Raw genomic sequence first — 23,336 nt, forward strand, 5'->3', positions numbered from 1 at the left:
CTGATTGGCCTCCCCCTCCTACGTTTCACTTTGCCTGCCTGGTGCTTGCCTTTGTAACCCAACCTCCTTTGAAGTCGGGGAGAGCCAGTGTGCCTGGCTGGAACACCTTCTGTCATCAATAAACAAAAGAGAGAGGAAATTGTTTGCAAGTGAAATACCAGGCACTGCCCCTGGCTGTGTACACATGTCACAGGAAAAACCAACTCCTCTTTTTTTTTTTTTTATTTCCCCTCCCCTCTTCCTTCTTTAAAGGCAAATAAGTCTCCCAATAGATGCACGAGAAGAGCCAGATCTCTCCTGGTTGTCATGCTGGATTTGGGGGTTCGTTGTGTGAGTTCAGCTGACCACACAGAGAAATCCTCTCTGCCTCTCTCACTGTACTTGACTCCTGGGAAGGCAGCAGCTCCCATTTGCTCAGAAGAGCCAATTACCCGTTTTCTTGTTAACCTCATTAACAAATTTCAGGAAAAGACTGCTGCTGTTTGAAGGTTTAAGGGGCTAGTTTGGGGAAGACTTTTGAGGGTGGTGAAGCTGCTGAGCAGGACTGGCACCCCCAAGTAGCTAACTTCATCGGTGGGGGTTAGAGGAGTTACACACAAGCTGCACACCTCTGAGATTCAGCTGGGCAGGGTGCTGGGCCATCTGATCTATACTGTGCTTTTCCCAAGAAGGATTGGACCAGATGGTCCTTGAGGTCCCTTCCAACCTGGTATTCTCTGATTCCACGACTCAGATGCTCAGCTGGTCCTCCACGCTCAGCAGACACAGGGCTGTCCTACAGATCCTTCCACCAAAAGCTTGACAGAGCCCAGCAACAAATTAAATTCCCTCTCACCCAACAGCCTGGAAATGAAGAGACGTGAGAAGGTCGCAGCAGGCCAGATGAGCTGGTCCAAGCCAGCAGGGAAGATGCAGGGCCCCATCCCTAGCACGATTCCCATCAGAGGCACTCCCACGCACCCGACCCGTATCTCTCCTGGCTTTGGAATTGTGCCTGGCTGGCAGTTCCCAGGCTGGGGGCAGTGGGGGCTTGGGGTGGGCACCGGAGAGGGCAACCAAAATCACAGCCCAGGCTGAAGGTGGTGGGAAAGGAGAGTTGTTTTACTGCCACGGCGATGCCAGGAAGCACTGGAGGAGAGGTTTGGATCCTGCAGAGGAGCAAGAAGGTGGTGGGAGGGCAGGAGAGCTGATGGTGAGGATCAAACTGCTGAAGGCAGCACTTTGCTGAACAGGGGAAGAGGACGGTGTGTTTTGCAAACTCCAGCCTAATCTCTTTCTTTCCCCCTCCAACCCGCCCCCTCCATAGATTTAAATCCTTCAAAGCAAGGAAACTGGAGAACTTTCTGTTTGTTGTTGCAAGGTCCTTTCACCGAGTGGGTTTTGCCCCTAGGCATACCTGGCTGTAATTAAATCCCCGGCTCTTTAATCATCTCTTTTGCTGTGCAGAGGGGGGAAAAAAAAAGAAAAGCAAGAGGGACAGACTGGTGATAAGATGATAGGCCATGTAAATGTCTCCTCCAGGAATCTCTCTCATCTTTTCAGGATCACTCCGTACCAACTTGTCCCTCCAGAAGCTGCACAGCTAGAGGTGGAGTTTGTATAACAATACAAATGTAAAGGCAGTAAACAGAACAGATGTCTTATGTTTTCTTGATCCTCAGGGTTATAAATATCTACCCCTTTGTCCCACCCAGAGTTCTTGTTTGGTGCATTTTGCTTTGGGTATATTTTTTTTCTTGAGAAAAAGTTCTTGCAGGAAAGTTTCCCCTACCCCCACCGTGGTTTGAAATCTAAGCATCAGATGTGACTTCAGATACCAGCCAGGGACCCCAGGTATTTCACTTGCCTAACCCTCTGGTGACACTTTCCAAGCCAGATACTACACCTGGAAGTTCTCCATGCTGTTGCACTCGTAGCTCAAAAAAACCCAGATGGAGCCTGGGTCTCCTTCTGCCCATTACACAAAGTTATTTTAAATTACTATGAAATCAGTTATTTTCTGGAGGGGGATTGAATGGCACCTCACCCTCCCAAGCACTCACTATGTGGAAATTTCATTTACATGGCTTCTGAGATGAGAGGACTCTGGAAGCCCAGCCCTGGAGGACAGAGGGATTGTGTCCCTGAGGAGCTCTCACATCTCCTGCCTGGAGACCCACCACCCATCAGATAAAGATGCTTCAAACATCATCATCGTGAGCGAGGGAAGCTCTGCAAGGCCAGATGCCTGGTGCAGAGATCCCCCTCCCACTTCTGTCTGCCTTCGCCTCCTCATTGCAGTATCTCCCATCTGACTCCTCCTCCTGGGCTCCCACTGGCACAGACCCAGCTCCTCAGACAGCCCCACACTATCAGGATCCATGCAGAGCCCTGGAGTGCTGGAATCACCCCCCGTTTGCTATGTTCACGTCCCCACCAGCCCACTCCAGCCTCAGTCAGACTCCGTTTTCCTAGAATCCTTTAGGTTGGAAGAGACCTCCAAGATCATCAAGTCCAACCATTGAGCCATTAGGGCTCTAAAGTCCTCTGCTAAAACAGATCAGAATCTGTCAGGGTTGGAAGGGACCACAAGGATCCCCCAGTTCCAGCCCCTCTGCCATGAGCAGGGACACCTCCCACTAGATCAGGCTGCCCAGAGCCTCCTCCAGCCTGGCCTTAAAGACCCCCAGGGATGGGGCCTCAACCCCCTCCCTGGGCAACCCATTCCAGGGTCTCACCACTCTCATGGGGAAGAACTTCTTCCTCACATCCAGCCTGAATCTGCCCACTGCCAGCTTTGCCCCATTCCCCCTAGTCCTGTTGTTTCTCGGGATCCTAAAAAGTCCCTCCCCAGCTTTCTTGTAGCCCCCCTAAGATACTGGAAGGCCACAATAAGGTCACCTCGGAGCCTTCTCCTCTCCAGACTGAACAGCCCCAACTCTCTCAGTCTGTCCTCACAGCAGAGCTGCTCCAGCCCTCGGGTCATTCTCGTGGCCCTTCTCTGGACACGCTCCAGCAGCTCCACATTTTGTAAGCAACGACTTTTGTTTCCTCATCAGACAGCTCTTCATCCCAATGCCATGACACCACCTTCCCACACACCCTTCTCTGACCTCCCTTGGCTCTGTCCTGACCCAGAAGTGAGCCCCTCTGCCCCCTCCCCTGTGCTGAAACTCGACCCACACTTTCCAGTATCCTCTGCCATTAGATGATGCTCTTTGCCTTTGTGACCAGCCAAAGCCCATGGGGCTCCAGGAGTCCAGAAATCAGCCCCAAATCCTCCTTCAAAGCCTGCAGGGATCTTCTCAGGCTGGGCATGGGACAACCCCCAAATGTTGGGTTCCTGTGGGGTTACAAAGTGACAAGACAGCACCAAGCATGATAGGGTGAGGCTGAGGGGCTCTGGAGCTCCCCTGAACCAGTGAAGTGTCTAACACCTCTCTGCAAAGGTGGCAAATGCCCTGCAGGGTTGGAGTGTCTGTGCTGATCTCCTCACACAAGGAGCTGGCTGAGATACAGATGACACAAGACTTGAGTTGCCTACTTAAAATTAACCATACTGACCCCAAACCATTCAAAAATCTCCCTTCCAGGTGCTCTGCAGCTGGCTTGAATGGGAGGGATGGTGAGAAACAGAGATGTTTACAGTGCACTGGGCACTTCTCACCACAGTAGGTTAAATGAGGCTGTGAAGCTGAAAAATTAGATCAAGCAATTGGAGCATAATATCCTTGGGGTGGGAGAGGAAAGCAGGAAGAAACCATCACTGTTCCAGTCACCTGGGATTGCTGACTGGGCTGGGGGTGGGGGCTGCAACATCACCTTCTGTGCTAGAGGAAGACGTTGGTTTGGAGAAGATTTCATTAAAAAAAAATAGAAACTACCATAACACAAGGAAATAATATCACTAAAAATTGCCAGGAGCTGGCAATGCTGCTGGCAGCTTCTGAATTTTGGGAAGAGCTGAGGAAAGGGCTCCCTGTGCATCTCTGAAGCTTCTTAGTTCATGCAATGTGTGCTGGGAGCAGGTGAGACCCCAGGGCACGTTGCTGGGCATATCAGCTGGTCCTGCTGTGCAACCACCCAGGCACTGTGTCCAGGGTCCACAGGAGGGATGGAGTGAACAGGACATGGTTCAGTTCTTGTTTTCCCCTTTGTTTCTGTGATACCCACTCCCATCTGTAAAAGTCCTTGTCCTGACCCTTTTTCAGGTCCAGGGAGAGATGCAAATAGGGGGGATGTGGTTCCTCTAACAGGAGGGCTCAGAGCAAGTCCAGGAAAACAGGAAAACCCTCACAGTGTTTTATGGAAAAGCAGACTAAGGAGTGAGGAATCAAAGCTGAGGATCTGGTTGATGAAATTCATTGAAAAGGACGTTATATCCCTTATGAATAAAGCTCTCATTCACTCAGTGAAGTGGGGAAGCCAGTCAGCAGATACTAATCACCATTGGCCCATCCAGACTGGTGGAATTTGCTCGCACCTTCATCTGCATTTATATCTCCAGCCTTATCAATGCTCCCTGCAGCAGAAACAAATGCCTCTGACATGCCAGCTCGGGCAGCACGAAGGCACAAGGGCAGCTCTGGGCTCAGCAGGACAGAGCCAGCACACCTTACTCTGACATCTTCCACTGGAGGAGCCGTAGACATCAACCCACACACTCTCTGCAAGAGGTATCTTTGGGTGCTCCTCGCCAGGGACCTCATCAGAAAGTGTGGACACAAATTCTAATGTTCTACAATAAAAAGCCAGGTCATGAGAGCATTGTTTGGCCCAGCTGAAGATCTGGTCTTGCAGAAACCAGAGCAGAGTTTGACACTGCTAGCGAGGAGGTGGAAAGAACCAGTGAAGCAGAAAGCAATGCTCTGGGAGCTCTTGGGCTTGGCTGCCACCAGGAATCAGCTGTCCTGGGCTTTTCAAAACAAGAAGCTTTTTTTCTCTTTCCTTTTTTGGTGTTCTGACAGTGAACCCCAATGCACCCTCGTGAAAAAGAGAAGTTTGTACCTAGGACCCCTTTGCTCCTGCATTTCTGGGGTCCAGAGTCGTGTGCTGTAGAACACGTGTGGTGACAGGGACAGGAGCTGCACGGAGAGAGGAAAGAAAACTGCCTGGCTGGATGTCCCCAGGCAAAGACTCCTCAGCAAAGCAGATGCTGCCCCTGAGCCTGGAGGCCACTGCTGGGTTAGAGTGTGGTAATCGGTGGGATTGGCCTCTGCAGGATGAAACCCTGGCACTGTGGGAAGGGTCAGGTCCCTGCTTAGCACCGACATCTAATTACTCATTAGGGACCAGAGTGAACGCTTTAATTCCCATACCTTCCAGGGCTGTGCCCACCTGCAGGGCTCACCAGCACAGCAGCAGGTAACCTTATCTACAGTAGTTTCAACCAAGCTAACCTAGGAAACAATAGGAGTGAAGAGAGACAGATAGCTCAGACAGAACAGCAGCGTTCCCAGGACAGATATCCCAGACCTAACAGCAGCGTCCAAGCTCCAGCTACCAGCATGGGGCCACTCCTGCTCTACAAGTGCTATTGGAAGGAACTACAGCTGCCATTTTTCCACCTGAGAAGCTCCTCCAGAATCCCACAGGAGCTCTGGGGCAATGCCCAGGAAGTGAAGGCGGATTTAATCACCAGACCACCCTCCTTCAGGATATTGCTTCACTTGCATTCCTACCTTCAGGCTTGCTCACAACCATCTGTTGCTCTCCCTGCAAAATTATTAGTCTCTTCCTCCAAAAGGAACCTTCTGCTACAACACAACAATGTAGGTGTTGTTACAAAACCCAGGACAATGTGTCAGTCCAAGGAAATTTTAGCTCAACGGGTTAAAGAGCTGCAAAAAAGGGACAAAGGGAAAAAAGCTTTCAGGACACCCCTTGCTCTGATTTCATCCCATTCCTGACAGGATAAATCTGGAGTCACTTCTGCTGTTTGAAGCCAAGTGCTGCATGGCAGAGCTGGGATTTGCCTGTCAATGTGACACCCGGATTTGGAAAAGTGTGTGTCAAAAAAGGCAGCAAATCAGATTGTGGTGTGCCAAGAGTGGGGCTTCACTTACCATCTGAAGGACACCAAAATATGACATCAGGTATCCAGACTCCACTGCTTCCAAGCCAAAGAAATCCATGGAGATGATGGAAAACATAATGAGGAACAAACCTAGAGGAAGGGTTAATGAAAAGCACACCTCAATATACTCACACTGCACATAGTGCCCCAGACCCAGCTCTCAGTCACCCCCAGGATGAGTCAGTAGCTCTCCCCGGGGTTGCCAGGACTGGTTATAAACACAAGCAGAATCCTATCCAAAGTTATTTAATGCAGTAATTTAATCTTTAAATGTTACCTTTCTTTTTTTTTATCCCACTTACTTTCATCTTGAAATGATGTGACTATGTAGGCTGTAGATTGAGCTGTTTATTATAAACCAGTAAATATTTGTATCACCAAAGCCAGACTAACCATTAAGGCAGTGAGAAAACATTTGTTCAGACAAGACTGTAACCATAAAAATAATCTGATTGGATTCAGATTATTAAGTAAGAGGCTGCTGCCTGCCCCTCGTGTCTTCTGCTCTGCAGATGGACCAAGACATGAGGAAACTGGGGGCTCTGCATGTGGACAAGCCCACAATGTGCCTGTTAGAGAGCACTGATCCTGCTGGGGAGAGGAGAAGAGAGCAGGTGACTTTTAGGGGTCCTGCCCTTCCTTGTAGGCTCCTCTGGGGTACAAAGAATGGATAAATAGGGAGCTGCAGTATTCTCTGTGTAAAAACAGAGCCCAGGAGGCAATGGGTGAGGACTGAGAAGAGAGCTTGTGGCCTGGCAAAGTGAATCACTAACCCCACAGCAGGGGAAGGACTTGCTGGCATTTCCTGGAAGCGTGAGGAGAGCCATCCCAAACTGCTGACCAAAATGCTGTGGACAGCTCGGGCCCTAACCAACCAGTGTAATCCCAGTGCACCCAGCAGCCCAACAGTGCTGCAACCAGTGGAGCACCTGCAGCAGTGAAGACCTCTCTCCAAGCACCCCAAGCCTTTGTGTGGAGGAACCGTCGTCCTCCCACCCCAGGACCTGCCACAGAGCCTTCCCAAACCTCACCTGAGACAACTCTTCCCCCTTTAATGGGGTTTGCTGCACCCCAGTTGGCCCCATGGTGTTGAGGAGAGGGATGGGGGGCAGGAAGGACTCCCTGCCCTGCTGTGCTCTGGATATTTGGAGAAGGTGGCAGGGAGCTGGGGTTCATGGATGTTTATGGCTTCACCACACCCCTCCATGGAGAGCACCCCATGGTTACTTTGAAATCACTCTAGCTGAAGCCAGCTTCAGTTAATATGCAAATCACAGTATTTACTCCCAACACCCAAACCAGGCAGCAGAGTTGCACGTGTTTATAAAAGGCACACGTGAAGAAATGAAAGAAAAACCACACTTTGTTTCACCTGCAGGAAGATCAGCTCCAAGTGGGTGCTCGTCCTTCATCCTGCTACCCTGCTGCAGGTACCACCTAGGAGGGGCTCAACCTTCCACCCTACCTGCTGCTTCTTTCTGGTACCATGTGCCAGCTTCTCCAGCTCCTCTCCCCTTTGAAGTCCCTCAATGAGTTAAGGCAGATTTGGATGTTTCTCCTCCAAATGAGCTGATTTCCTCCAGAGCAGGGGGACAGGCTGTGCTCTTTAATTAGCCTTACACATTGCATGGCTGCCCCAGAGCTGCAAAGGTCTCTTCTTTAGATGAAGATGAGACCCCCTGTGCCTGCAGGTCATTTAAAGCTACCTGGCCAAAAGACTCCCTTGCCCTCCCTTCCTTCAGCAGCTGAGGGGGCTCTCCCAGGGGCAGCTCCTTTCTTGGTGGAACCCACAGGGTGAGCCCCAGGTTGAACTGAGAAGGTTTTATGCCCATTGGAACAAGTGTTTCTTACAAACATCACCCTGTGTGGGTGGGTCGTGGGTCAGCTGAGTGCAGCTGCAGCAGTGATGTCCCCACCCTGGGGTGGGCTTGCTGGGCTGGAGTGTCCCCAGGCTCTTCTGAGGACACCAAAAGCCCACACTGGAGCTGCCCAGACAACCACAGAATGGTGGGGGCTAGAATGGACCTCTGGAGATCATCTCATCCAACCCCCCTGCTCCAGCAGCTCACCCACAGCAGGGTGCCCAGGGTCACATCCAGGCAGGTTTGGAATCTCTCCAGAGCAGGAGACTCCACAGCCTCTCTGGGCAGCCTGGCCAGGGCTCTGGTACCCTCACAGGGAAGGTGGTTTTCCTTATGTTAAGATGGAGCTTCCTGTGTTCTAATTTGTGCCCATTGCCTCTTGTCCTGTCTCTGGGCACCACTGAAAAGAGACTGGTCCCATCCCACTCTTTAGCCATTTATAAACATTAATAAGATCCCAATGAGCCTCAAATCCATACTATGAGGCTCAGATTTTCCACAGGAAAAAAAAAAAAGGAAAATGGCAAAAAAAATCCTCAAAAACTTCACCTTTTTATTGAGGGGGTCTAAATAAGGGGTGAACTCCTAGAAAGCCTGGTGCAGGGAGATGAGTAACCAGGGCTCACTGCAAAATCTGTTCCACATGTCAAACAAAGTCCTTTTAAAAATGGGAGGCAGGTGCTAAAGCAATCACATTAAAAGTAGGTTTCCCAAAGGGATTGGGCAGCCAAGGATTCATACAAGCAGCTATTTATCAGTATTTTCAATGCCCTGATGATTTCTGGCCAGTGACAGGTATGTTTGATGTTTTTATTCTCAGGTTTTCTTTTCTGTCCCTTATCAACCAGAGTGCAATGAGGTTCTCATTCCCCAGGTCAGTTGAGAGCTTAATTTGGCTGTGCTGGAGTGATCTGCTGCCCCTCCACCCCCTGGCAGCTGCCCTCCTGCAAGGGGCACAGAACCTCCATCCCTGCTTTTATGCAACACAGGGAGGAGGTTCCCAGCCCTGCAGCCCTCCCAGGTCTCAAACAAGCTCATTTTAGACAACAATGAGATCCATAAGGAAGAGAAGATTTTCTTCTGTGTATATCACAAGCTTGTTTACAAAGTAAATAGAGGGCGGTCTGTAATTTGGGTGATCTAATTAATTATACATTTGCAGCCTGGAGATGAAAAGTAAATGAGCTCCTGAGTTGCTCAGCTGGGAGCTGCAGAGAAGCAGGAGATGGCCAAATGCCCCTGCAGCTGCCATTGCATGGCCAGTCACCTGGAGGTGACCTGCAAGAAGTCGTCGTGAGGATTTCAGTCCCTCCTCACTGCAGCACAAGTGCTGTACTGGTAGCCTGAGTGCCTCAAGGGAACCCTTCCTACTCTTGCAGAACCACTTCCAGCCATTTCAGTGACAATTAGCCCACGTCCTGCCTTCCATCTCAACTTCACCATCTCCATCTTCTTCACCTAAACGTTCTCTTGCAGTTTTGGGCAGGAGGTGGTTTTGTTTCAGTTGAGTGTGCATTTTTTGCTATGCATGGGAAAAGAACAACTTCTGCAACAGGGAGGAGTTGGCATTTCAGCAGGGATGACTAAAACAAAGTGCATCTCACCCAGCCTTTGGAAAAAGGAGAGTGCAGAGGGAATTACCGTGCTGTTGAGTATGGATGAGGTCTTGGGAATTTTTAAACAGAGGAATGAATGCTGCTTTAAGCTGAGAAATGAGCCAGAATCAGCAAAGAAAACCCTCTTAAAACATCACTAGACTGTCTCATTCTGTGAAACTCTGTCATTTCAAAAATCACTTTAAAAGTTGAGTTTCATAAGAAGGGATAAAAGTGCACTACTGGGGCAAGCCAGCAGTGCCTGGAGAGTGTATCCTGTCTCCAGTGGTGGAGGGAGGACCAACTGGCATTGCTGAACTCAGCCAGTGCCAACTACACACAGAAAGAAAATAAAAAGGAAAAAAGAATCAGAAATCCTTTACTTCCCTGAATATTATTCTACAGCTCCAGTTGGATTTGTTCTCCCAGAGCCTTGGCATGGACTAACACATGACCCTGACCAAGCCCAGAAATGCCACCCCCTTCAGATTCAGCCACTCTCCACAGCCAAATCTGCTTTCATTTGTAAACTGAATCTACAGTTTACAAACATGAAACGTAAGTTTCAAACTAAATTCTCATGATTTAAACTTCAAGGACTTCTCCAGATGAGCTGGAAAAAAGATGCAAAGTATAAAAGCTATAAGGTGCCTTAAATCCTCTCGTATGACCCCTGTTTGGAAGGGAGGTGCCTTAGTTTGTCCAGATGCATGATGTGCACGTGTTTTGGTGGGCACAAAATTCTACCCTTGGAACCAGAATCAGCAGAAACTGCACTTTTGGGTTTGAGTGGGAAAAGAGCTGTGAAGGCTCTGTGTGGAAGGGTAGAGAACACCACCCTGTGCTCACACCACCCCTCACAAGGGCTTGTCTCTAGTCAGGTTGGGGGGAAAGAAGCTACAGGGGAGGTAAAATGAAAGATTATTAAATTGTAGCCAAGGATATGTATAAGCAGGGAAACTGGGAGACATGGACCATGCCAGGACAGCAAATGCTCAAAGGGAGCAGGGAAACAGGCAGGGATGGGTTTGAGGTAGCAGCAGGATCCTGCCATGACCCAAAAACCTGAGCAGAACACATAAAGAAGAGAAGAACAAGCCCCAGCATCAACATGCAAGGGAAGAAACGTGCTGTGGTTCCCCTGCATGCAGCCAACACCCAGAGCAGCCACAGCCTCTCATCCAGCAATGGTTTTCAGTCCTTGGGAAAAAAGTTAGGATACATATAACCCTTAAAATCATTAAGCAAAGTCAGGAAGGACCTCAGTGTTTCTGGCAGAGCAGACGTGATTCCCCTCTGCTCTGAAGGACCTTGCAGCCTAAATAGAAATGACAGGCAAGAGAAAAAAAAAACCACATTTACAGCTAGGGTTGATGCTGTAGAGAGATTAAGTGATTTGCCACAAGTCACAGAAGCAGCCTGTGACCAGTGGTCTGTTTTACATTAAGTCCCAGGGTTTTGATCCCACGTAGTTGGGAGCATTCGAAAGCATCCAGCATCGAGTCAGATCCTCACTGCTCCATGATCTCATGCCATGTGCTCTCAAGAACTGGAGACAAACCTGGTCCACAGTGTATGTCATCCTATTTTAAATACATCAGCAAGCATGGATAAGGGGTGAGATTTACCTAGGGGAAGTCCAGCAAAGACCTTGATTAGGAAAACTTCCGTTACTCCAGGAAACTTCATCAGGCGTAGGATTTCTCTGATGCTAAACACGCTGCCAGACTGTGATGTGCCTACAGAAGATGACATATGGATTAATACTCCATTTAATCAGGCAGCAAGACAGCAGAGTGGTCAACAAGTAGGAACAACACTGTCACAAGCACACCTTAGGCATGTCAGCATCACAAAGTTGACACCTTTTTGCCCCTAATGCAACGCCAAGTCCTCCAGCAGTCCCTACAGCATGTCAGTCCCCTGTCCCTGCTCAGATGCTGTTTTTCAGAAACATTACTTACTGTGCTCCATCACATGATGGTCTGACTTTGGTTTAGTTTGTGAAGGGATCCACAGCACTGCTATCATGGTTTGGATGAGACTTCCCACCAGCCCGACGTACATAGGAGCAAAAATGCTGCAAACAGGACAAAATACAGGTAGGTGGATAAATACCATAAACAGGACATCTGTATCTCCAACCTGCAAAGGTTTTGGCATCTGGTGAGGAACAATCCCCTTGAAGTAGCAGTACATAAGGCTCTAAAAGAACTCACATCGTTTCACGTAGGCTTTGGATATAACCATGGTTTGAAATTTCACCAAAAGATGACTATTGCCATCAAGATAGTTTATCATTTGTATTAATAAAAGAGTATAACACAATGCTTTTAAATCTTTAAGTGTCAGGAGAAACCAGCCCATCTTGGTTTAATGAAGCTTAGAAACCTCCCCACAGAAAATACAGCACCTGCTTGTTAGGATCCATCTAACCCCCCATCTAATCCCCAGTTTCATTCATCTCAGTATCATCTCATCCCTCAGCATTTCTCAGCTAAATCAAACAAAGTTAAGGAAAGTGCAGAGAGTTCTCAGGATGACTAAGGATGGCAGAATACAGCCCAGCCTAGAACCAGAACTGAAACCACTGGAGATACACCACCACTTGAAAAGGAGCCTCTAAAAATAACCAACGTGGTTTACAAAACCTTCTGAGGAGGTGAGTAAACACCACTTGATTGATGCACCCACTTTTCTCCATATCAACACCCCTCCAACTGTCCACCCAAGCCCCAGATTTGGATCTTTAACAGCAGTGGGGCGACATCCTTTAGATGTAGACACAGTGAACAGCAATTATTAACAGGAGCTGTGCAATGATAAAAAGGAACAATTACAACTTATCTAAAAAAAACCCAAACACAAACCACCTAAAAGTCAATAGAATAAGTCCTCAATTATCACCGTCCTCTTAGAAGATTAGGAAATGACTCCTACTAGTCTTTAAGGGCACGTGGGAAGATTTCAGACTCTTTAAAAGGGCTTTAACTCTGCCAAATACAGGTGGAGCAAAGTCCAGGGCTGGAAGGCTGAAACTCAAGAGTGTCAGACTGAAAACAGAGAGAGAAGCATGTTTTGTTTTTAACAGCGAGAGCAATTATCCACTAAACCAGCTCATTAAAAGCCTTCCCTGCCATGGGAAGCCTGTTAGCTGAAGGGTTTCATTAAAGATATGCCTAAAACCTCCTGTGGGATGCAGGTTTGGGGTGGGAACGCCCAGCAGAAACACCACAGGCTGGTGTCACAAGACTAGGTGACCATCACGGGGTGTTGGGAGCACTGAAATTTAAGCACCTTGGACTTAATGCCTGAATTTCACCAGAGGAGCTTTGGAGCCGTGTGGGTCCCTGGAGGCAGCCACATCACCCCTGCGTCCCCAGCAACCTGTGCTGCAAAACCAAGGTGCAAACACAAGCTGTGAGCTGCCAACCAATGCCTCCTGGGAGCCTGCTGATAAAGGATTGCTTCTTGCCTGATTTTTTTGACTGCTGCTTTCCTTGTCAGACCGTGGCCTGAGTTTTGCATGGAATAACCAGAGGCGCTAATTGTAAAAGCCTCAAGTTTCCTCCATGCCAGACAAAGGTGTGGTCTGAATAATTTCTGGAGTATTATTAAAGTCCCAGAGCAAGACAGTCAAGGATTGAGATGCAAACAACCAAGAAAAGCATCAAAGAGCAAATACTTATATATATATACACACACACGTGCATTCCCACTAATAGCAGCAGCAAAAATCCCAGCTGAATATTTTAATTCTCATTAATTATTATTAATAACAACAAAGTCAGATAAATATCTTCCTGTAAATGGACTCAGAGCAGTAATTCAGACCTGCTGCCTTCTGCCAAGCTAATTATGCTGGACCACAAAATTAGTCATTTATTGGGTCGTTATTTTTTATTTTTAGTGCAGCAGATTGCCATTTTCTGATGGAAATTTATCTGCCAAACAGTTCCTGACCTACCGAAATCAGCTCTGCGGACCTGAATTTTTATCCAAGAAATCTGGAATTTCTCCTTTGTATTGAAACATAAAGTAAATTTACTATCGAAATAAAAAGGGTAAAATAGTCAAAATAAGTTGCTGCAGCTGGCTTCATGTTTTTGGGATTTCTCTATTTCAAGGCTTTCATTCAGAGATGGCAAAAACGCATCACAAAAATTTTCCGTGGACAGAGAAATTTCCTTTCCAGGCCTATTTTTTTTCCTGAGGTTTTCCAAAATCCCACATAGCAACGTAAATATGTTGTACTTTTCAGATCCAAGAAGTACAGCAATGATGGAGGGATCCTCCTATAAAACTAATAAGCAAATGATGCCCTGCTTCCCTATAATAATTCCTTGCTGTGCCAGGGAGAGGGGAACCCTGAGATTTTACATATTGGGGAAAACCTGGGCTTGCCATAGTGGATTTGGGGCATTTTGTACAGCTGGACTCAGAGAAATCCAGTAAAATACAGAGTTCAAAATCGTGTTTCCCAGACAAGCCTGAAATGTTCAAAATAATCTGAAAAATCCTTTTCTTAACCAAGATTTCTGTAAGAGCTTTGTCTTTTCCCACATATTAAGTGTTACCATTCCTTGATGGAAAGGTGATGAAAGTAACCCTAGGTTAGCTGCTCCACTCATCCTTCAGGAAGGGTGAGCTCTAGAGTTGGAAATAATGCACCAGTGTCCAGGGAACCACCTCTCACATTTGTTTTTTTTCCTCATTTTAGATGAATTGAAACCAAGAGTCATAAAAATACCATATCAAAACAGCAGGTCATTATTTCTTTTTTTCTGATGGTGCAACACAAGGACGTGGACCTGTTGAAGCAGGTCCAGAGGAGGGTCAGGAAGATGATCTGAGGGCTGGGACACCACTCCTCCAAGGCCAGGCTGAGAGAGTTGGGGTTGTTCAGCCTGGAGAAGAGAAGGCTCTTGCTGCAGCCTTTCAGTACTTAAAGAGAGCCTATAAGGAAGCTGGGGAGGAACATTTTACAAGGGTCTGTAGTGATAGAATGAGGGGTAATAAGTTCAAATGAGAAGAGGGGAGATTTAGATTAGAAATTAGGAAGAAATTCTTCACTGTGAGGGTGGTGAGACACTGGAAGAGGTTGCCCAAGGAAGCTGTGGATGTTCCATCACTGGTTGTGTTCAAGACCAGGTTGAGTGGGGCTTTGAGAAACCTGGTCTAGCAGGAGGTGTCCCTGTCCCTGACAGGGGCGTTGGAACTAGAAGATATTTCAGGTACTAGAAGATCTTTAAGTTCCCTTCCAATCCAAACCATTCTATGATTTTTTTTTTTTTCTCCTGATGTTCCCATCACAACCCATGAATTACAAACACCAACACCTCCTGTGTCACCTCTCTGGTATGGCATCAGCAGGACACATCCTTCCAGTCCTGCAGTGGAAGGCCACTGTTTTATGAAGCAGCAGGACAGGGCAGCGTTCCTGGTGCATCATCACCTCCAAACCCCTCTGAGATTGCTCTGGGGCTTGGGCAGGTGAGTGACTGCACACGTTGCCTTCTCCTGTTACACAAAAACACACAGATTGTTATTTCTGGCAGCAAGGAACAGAACCACTCGTGGGTTGAGCTGACAGTATCTTTGCAACGATGCCGACAGGAGACCGGTGGCCAATGCGTGTGCTGGGGAAACTGGTGAAGTTGCAAGGGTGCTGCTGGATCCTCAGCTAGAACTGCTCCTTCTCCCCACTGCTGAGGAAAACTCCTATTTCTTAAGAACCTGATGAGGAACAAGTGGTACAAACCAGAACATGTAAGCTATAGGTGGGACACCCCAACCCCTCAGCAGGGTAGGAGTGACTGCTGGGTTGGCAGTGCCTGTTGTGCAAGACTTGGCTTGGACTTGGCTTGCAGGCACTCTTTTATTTTTCATTTTATTTTAAGCTTTAAGCATGAAATCTCATCTCTACTGATATCAGCAGGAGACCTGCTGCATTCAGTTTTGCCTGTTTGACTTGTCAGGAGGAAGCTTGGCCAGGAAGGGACACGGCGGCACTATTAAGCCAAATGAGGCACATTAAGCAGGTTGCTCCCACGGGACCTTTTCCCATCCTCTTCCTCTTCCTGCCTTCCCTCTCATCCCTCCTGGCTGCCCACAAACCAGGCATGTGGAGCCAGAACAAGCCCTGCCAAAACCAGCAGCAGATTTCCTGAGCAGGGCAGAAGAACAAAGGACGCGGGCAGGACTAATACAATTAAATTAAAGGGAGCAGAAGGGTGCAGCAGCTTGGGCAGCTGAGATCATTGTGTGGCCTCTTCCAGCTTCTCCCTGATTAATAGAGGTTAAGAACCTTTACTGGTCTGGGCTTTATGGTCAAAATAACTCAGGCAACTTTATCTGCATACTTCAGCACGTTCCTTATAATCCCTTTGCTGCTCTTGCATCTGGAGAGAGAGTCCCTTGTTGACTTTTACCACCAGCCTTCCTTGCTCTCCCCTGGACTTTTTTTTTTGCTAGCAAAGCTCCCCTCAGGTTGTCAGCTAAGGCCACAGCTGCCTGCTCTTCTTCACGTGTTTTCAGCCTTGCCATGAAAGGGAGGAACAAAACACATCACCCTGTCCTGCACAAGCCTGATGTGCCCCAAGGCCCTGCCAGCAGGGTGCAAAGCAATTGGCTTCAGGGAGCAAGGATTTGAACTCAGAGTAAGACTAGGGTTTTTTTTTTTGCCAACAGGAGCAGCCAGAGCTTGCCCAGACTTAAAGCTCTCAGAGAAATAAGAAGAAAACATGAGCAGAGGGACCTGGAGGTCAGGAGACAAATCATCAACCAAACACTGCTTAAAGGTATAACAAAAGCCTCTCCTTTCCATTTTCCTGAGGTTATGAGGCAAGTGTGGTGGACGCATTAAAAGCATCCATGAAAAGAGTTTTAAAGGGTTTCTAAAAGCAGGCTGGCTGGCTGGCCCAGGGCACACTTGCCACAGGGCCAGTGGTGTGGTCAGGTACAAGGCTCACTGGGTAGCCTGTGGCCATGGATAAGGGACAAGTGGCTGACAGCTTGGATTGCCCATCTGGAAACTCCATCCTTAGTGCTGGTGGGAAAGCAGAACTGATGATGAAACCATTAATAGCAATGTCATGGCAAACAGATTAAACCCAGAGACAACACTGACATTCAAACCAGCTGGAAGACAGTTCCACCTCTTCCCATCTAATGCTCCCCCAGCCTCTGCCTTTACTTGCAACTGTAAATCCCAACGTGCAGCACCCTTCCTGAGGAAGGCAAAGTGAGGATATGCTCCATCACCTCACAACACATTCCCACCAGGGGCAGCCAGCACGAGGCAAATGGGCACAATCAGGGTTTGGGAATGAAGAGGTGATGCAGTCACACAGCTCCCAGGGGCTCCTGGAATTGAGTTTTGGTGGCTCTGCCTTAAAGTGGTGCACGCTCCTGAAGTCAGAGGTGGCACATGTGAAGCATCAGAAAAGTCTGGTGAAGTTTACAGCAAATGCAGCTCTTGGAAAGCAGGGCCTGGTCAAACAGGTATATGTGGGGGTATATGTGGACAAACATGTGCACAACATTTCCCAGTAGCTTTGAAGCGATGCTTTCACAGCAAAACCTCATGGAAAATGCAATTCCACAAAGGCCTGTGCACCATGCAGAGATCAGGCACAGGAGCAGGAGGGAGGCCACCAACCAGGCGTTTGCAGGCAGGTCATATTTTCAGCTCACAGACAAGGGTGTTTAAACAGAGTCCCTGCTGGTACCCACCAGCCACAGCCCCCAGACACTGCTGAGCAGTGATGGGCACCGGAGCCTCTCCCTTCCACCAAGGAAAGCTACAACAAACCCACATGGGCTACAGCTTTGGGCTGCAGCCCAAATTCCAACCCCTGCTCTGACCTCGCCGGGCTGCGATTCCCATCTTTGGTTTCCTGCCTGAAAAGGCTGGAACGGACCCATGACGATGGTACCACGGGGTTGCTGCCAGGGGGGAGGCTGTGCACTCCTCGAGGTGGTATCAACCACTTCCTGACCAGCATTCCAGCCCCAGAGCCCAGCTCTGCCAAGCCCAGGAGAAGAACGCCCGTGTGGGATTGCACAAGGCAGCGTTGCGCCAATGCAGTGACCCTTCCAAAGGGGAAGCAGCTCCCAACCATCCCCTGGGGATTCAGGGATCAATGTGTATTTCGGCAGTGAATGTGTTTGTTTTCTTTCTCTTTTTCTTAATAAAGTCAAAGTTGAACACGGAGAGAGCATAAATTGTTTTTTAGTGACTCACTCCTACTTCAAACCAGCGCTGCATAAAGCCGGCATTCATCGCCGGCCCAGATTCCTTAAAGAGCTCTGCAAGGACTCTCTAAATATTGCTTTGAGTCCAGTCTGGCCACACTATCCACTCATACCCTTAGAGGGGCAGCGATGGCTGAAAAACAGCTGGGGAGTTAAAAAGAAAAGCAAAAAAATGAGGTGAAAAAGAAGTTCAGGTGAAACCACCACACCAAGCCATGCTCTCCAGTGACCAGCTTTGGGTCCGTAGGGAAGTGAGCCATGGCCACTGTTCCTCATCACTTAGTGCATAACTTATGGTAAATCAGTGATGGTTCCATTCAAGGAATTGTGCTTCACTGCCCTGACAATGCTTGCTGAGCATATTTCATCTTTGACCCGTTGTGGTCTGGTCTAAGTCGTTGAGATTCCTCCAAAAGATCAAAAAAGGAAGCACAGAATTTCACCAGAGCTTCCTAAAGAAACAAAACCACAAAAGCTTCAAAAATAGATTCATTGAACCTCAAAAAATTTCACACATTTCCTAGGACGTTCATGCAAATGGACAGAGCTGCTCTGGTTTCCACAGCCCAGGGCTAGAAACGGCTCAGGAACACAAATAAACCCAGACAGCCCCATGCCCAGCAGGCTTCAGGGCAGCCTGGTCACTGGAGGGTGCCAGTACCACCCACCACATTATCTGTGCCTTCAAAAGAGGATCAAAAAAACCCCCAAACCTTCCTTCCTGCAGTTCCTACTTGTCCTCATGGAAAAAAGAAATGACACAAAGGCATGAATAAGTGTGGCATGAGCCACAGAGCCCCTGGCTCTCCTGTCCAGGCAAAAGCCCGTGTGAAAATGGGATGTGAAACGAGGAGCACAGAAGAATGCCAGCTAAAGGAGTGTTAAATCCCAAGTGGGAACAAACACAGCCTCCAAGGGACACGTGCCAGAGAAAGATGTCCTTTATCACTCACTGCCTTGTGGGCAGGTAAAGGCTACTCCACAAGAGGCAGGACAAATAATCACCCGTATCTCAGTGTAGCCCCTCAGTGGGACTCCTTTGGTTGCAGTTTTCCCATTACTTCACTGGGAGCCTGAGATTTCTCTAGAGACAGAATGTAAAACCTGAGTGGATATCCAAAAAGGAGGGAGTTCACTGCCCTGATGCAACTGGAAACATGACCAGGGTGTCCTTTTTGCCACATAAATTTTAGAAGGGGAGCAGCAGAAGTTGGCTGCTGCTGCTCCAGGGAGAGCAGGAGGCTCTTCACTCCTGTGAACCTGACATCATTGCAGGCTGTCCGAGGAGGTGGTGAGACTTCGTGTCTCTGCAGAGCCCCTCACGGGGTGAGAATGAGTCACCCCCAGACAAGTGCTCTATTTGGCTCCTTCTTTCTACTGGCAGCCACATCTGGAAAATATGGATGGTGGGAAAGGAAAAAAAAGACAAAGTGGGGTATGGGCACCTTGCATCACCCATTTCCCACAGAACTGGGAGAGGGAGGGATGCTGGAGGTCAGCACTGGTGCATCAGCAGGGCAAAGAGCCAGGAGTGCAAAGGCAGAGGAGCATCAGAACTGCTGTGTGCTGGGGACACCGGGCATGGGATGGGGCCAGGAGGTCACAGCCATCCCCAAGTCATCAGAGCTGCCTGTGGCTCACCTTCCCCTAAGGGACATTTGCTCCTGTGTCACCGACACAGCACAAGGAGGGTTGCTGGTGGGACTTGACACTTAACCTTGCAGAAAAAAAAACACTTTGTATTCAGGGCATTGAATAAAAACACCCAGGCTTCTTCCCCGGGGAAGCCCCTCCTTTGGCAGAGCTCCCTGTGTAAGCAGTGTGAACGGAGAAGGCTGGCTGTCCGTCGGGGGGGTGCCTGGGGCAGGATCTCCTTCCCAGGCAGCTGGAGCAGCCTGTCCACGCCAGCCCCTCCTGCTGCCTGATCCAAGCCAGAGCTCTTCCCAGGAACCCGGCTAATTGCCGGAAGAGGCGTATCAGTTACCCTCCAACCAGACGTGGGTGGATTTGCATGCTTGGCCCATCAGCCAACCCTAATTTCAAGTATCGTTTATTCTCGTGTGCTCTTCTCTGCTAGAAAATACCCTCCTTCAAAACCCTGCACTTGGCTGACTCAAAGCTGGCACTGAGGAGACTGTTGGTTTTCCCCGTTGCGTGGGGCAGAGTCCCGGGGGCACCTCGCTGCACCCAGCACCTCCCCATCTCCATGAATTTATAGCAAAAGGAGCAATAAGCTGCAGTCCCCAAAAGATTTTAGTGAGCTGGCTGCCCAAGGTGCTGCTCAGCTCACCCTCTATGTCCAGAAATGGAGGAGTCTAGACAAGGACCAGGCATGAGCTGTACTCCCTGAGCGGGGGCTTACAACACCCCGCTGTGATCCCAGCAGAGCGAACACTGGATGAGCTGGGGCAGGTCAAGATAGGCATCAGAAAGTAGGTGTAAGTGGTCAGTTCTCACAACAAAGCCATCCCACCAGTGAGGTGGGGTCATGTGCTGTGTGATCTGTGAACCATCTGGAGCAGCAGTGAGGGAAGGAGGTTTGCTGAGGATACCAACTGAAAGAGCACTGGGGAGAAGAGCAGTCGGTGGGGAATTGCATGGGCTGAGGGACTGGGCAATAACGTGGCAGCTCAAGGGCAGTGCAGACTAAATTTGAAGTGATTCATGCTGGGAAAACAAGTCTTAAATATTTTCACATATGAAACGATGGTTTCTGAACTGCTGTTATTACTCAGTGAGACCTCTGGACTAGTGGACTGAGTAGACCTCACAGACCACTCCACAAAATCTTTGCCTCAGTGCTCAGCTAATCAAACATTACAGATTACCATGAAAGAAACAGCAAGTGAACAGAGAAGAGAATCTCATCAGACCACTGTAGAAACTCCTGGTTCTCAAGTCTTTTGAATAGTGTATGCAATCCTGGTCCTCTCCTCCCCAAAAGGTACCTAAGAAGTGGGACAGGCTCAGAGAACAGCAACAAAGACAATTCATGGTGGCTGGTTCTATGCCTGAGGAGGATGACAGCCTTCACCCTAGGAAAGAGATGTCCATGGGACATCTAATAAAGGTCCATAAGTTTGTGAGGGACTTGGAGCAGGAGGTTAGGAAGTGACTGAGATGGAGGTCTCCAAATGAAGCACCAAATGAAGCTCTCAGAAACTGATTCAGAACAAAGAGAAAGTTCTAACTCTTCCCACAACACGGAGAAGGGCAGTGAAGTTTATTGCTACTGGTGTTATGGAAGCAAAAGGTTTAGACGTGTATAGGGAGAGACTGGACAAACTTGGAAGAATGAACCATGGAGAGTTATTGAAGAGTCACAAACCACAGACGTTCATGTCAGGAAATCCCTTGAGCTGAGAATTGTTGGAGGCTGGGAAAGTAATCGGTGAAGTATTCTGCAAGGTTGTCCCCCTCTTCCTCTTCCCTAGGCTTCTTGCTAGGGTTTTTATTGGAGAAAGGATACCAGATCACATGGAGAGACAAGTACAATCTCCTCCTCTGCAGCAGGCATCAGAGCAGGAATCAGAACTGTGCCGCCCACCACCATCTCCTGAACCAGACAGGCTCAGTTTTCCCCATTCCCTGGAAAACGCTGCTTCCCTACAACCCTTAAACACTCTGGATAATAAATAAAAACAACCACAACTCTCACGCTGTGCTTGGGACACTCCATTGGGAGAGGGTAATGCTACATTTCAGCCCAAGAAATGTTCACGTATCTTACCAAACGACTGTTTAATCCAACACAAAGATACCATTCCCCTTCTCTCAAACACGGATTTTTTCCCCAGTCTTCTTCTTTCATACTCCTCCAACCATATAAAGTAATAATAGTTTTCTGGAGTCCCTCCTACGTTCTTATTCCTCACGGTGGTTTGTTTCCTAGCAGGTAGCAACGCCTTTAAGCAATTTATTATTTTTTTTTTTTAAATTAAGCAACAAAAGATGTTCTTCCAAGCTCAGAATGAGGTGAATTATTAAAACGCTCACTTTGGGTGTGTCGCTGGGTAAGGACTCCCACACACAGGCTGGTTAGGAGGTGAGCAGTGCTTGCTAGACTACCCCGTGACTCACCACTGAACACAGGGTTAATCATATGTTACAGCATGTCTGACTTCACAGAGTGCTGGAGGTGGTGTGAAATAATCTCTGAATGAGTTCAAGCTTTTTCCAGCTTTTATGAGGTTACAACGCCTCAGACTCCGAAAGGCTCAGCTGGGCAGGAAGCTGTTGAGGATTTGCTAGAGGAACCTGGGCTGCACTCCCAGCCTGTCAGGTCTTGGCTCACGGTGGTGGCTTTGGAGGATCCCCAGGTTTGGCATGGGCCGGAGCTGCTCCCTCTCGCTGGTCGGGAGGCACTCGCTTGCTCAGAGCTGGCGCACGGCAACGCGTGGGCAGAGCTGGATTTTGCCTCCCCAGGATGAGGGGTGGGGTCTGGGGAGCTCTGTGAGGGGAAGGGGTAGGATTTGGCTGGGAAAGAAAGCACCAAGAGAGCTCTGGCAAGCCAGGACTGCTGCCTTTGCTGGCACCGAGGAGATGGGTGGTGACTGCTACTTCCAAGAGGACCTCTCCTGCTTTCCACAATCAGACAGAGACACCAGAGGCTCTGGCTTTCCTCAATGAACATGTCTTCTTGGCACTCTGGCACAAGCAAGCAGACAGCAGGACTGCTGGCAGATGGTACAATGCCACAAGCAACTACATATTTTGGCAGCGTATGAAGATGTCCCAGCACCAGACCACCAAGGGACTCGAGCATCTTCCTCTGCCAGTCCCTTTTACAAGCAGGGCACTGGTGAGGCTACTGCAGTGATCCAAGAGAGCAATCCCTGTGCCACACAAAAGGAAAGGCTCCCTCCCTACCCCACACTCAAAGACCAACCAGGTAAACAGCAAAGTCATCAACTAGCTAAGCCTGACACTTAAATTTCACCTCTTCCCAGGACCATGTTCACAAGAATGACATTTTTCAGCCACGTAATCCCTGGCAAGACAAATGACTTCTTCACCTTGAGGTATGCATCCAAAAATGCAGCATCCTGCCAGAGGTATGGCACAGCCTGCTCTTGCCTTGGAACAAGCAGTGGCAGCCAACCCCTCCTACCTCAAGGTGTGAAAAGCCTTCCTGTGTTGCATCACAGGCTCCAGTGCCTTTGGTCTAACGACACCTTTTAATGAATTAGGACACATTAAGGCTAATTTTGTACGGGAAGCGATGATGGAACTCTAATACCCAAAAGTCACACATGAAACCTTTCACATGTCAGGGGGAAGACTTTCCAGCATCCCACTCCAACCTCTTTGGTTGCACAACAGGCCCCTTGGAAACAACCCTTTCTCCAGCAAAGACAGAGCCCGAGGGCTGCGGGGCAGCAGGTTGGATTCCATGAAGAGCTTGACCCCAGAAGGAGGTGTCTGCATGAGAAGAATGAGTCACTCCAGCTCAATAATGGGTGAAACCATTAATTAAAGGTGCAGGGTTTGCTTGCTTGGGCAGGCTTTGTAGGCTCAAGCCCTCAAACCAGGAGTGATCTCGCTGTTACTATATTTACTGAACTCTTC

The 23,336-nt window shown here is 48.7% G+C and overlaps 1 protein-coding gene across 1 annotated transcript in view; it reads right to left on the minus strand.

The window, feature by feature from the left end:
* SLC22A18 (solute carrier family 22, member 18) overlaps positions 1 to 23,336 on the minus strand; it is a gene marked incomplete at its 3' end in the record, with an annotated part of 50,068 nt that overhangs the window by 6,627 nt on the left and 20,105 nt on the right. The window contains exons 5-7 of the mRNA XM_008941192.1: positions 11,477 to 11,592; positions 11,141 to 11,251; positions 6,045 to 6,145 (exon numbers count right to left, since the gene is read on the minus strand). Coding sequence (XP_008939440.1) covers positions 6,045 to 6,145; positions 11,141 to 11,251; positions 11,477 to 11,592 — 328 coding nt within the window. The remainder of the gene's footprint in view (positions 1 to 6,044; positions 6,146 to 11,140; positions 11,252 to 11,476; positions 11,593 to 23,336) is intronic.

This window comes from Merops nubicus, unplaced genomic scaffold (genome assembly GCF_000691845.1).
Source record: "Merops nubicus isolate BGI_N331 unplaced genomic scaffold, ASM69184v1 scaffold1755, whole genome shotgun sequence".
Lineage (NCBI taxonomy): Eukaryota > Metazoa > Chordata > Aves > Coraciiformes > Meropidae > Merops > Merops nubicus.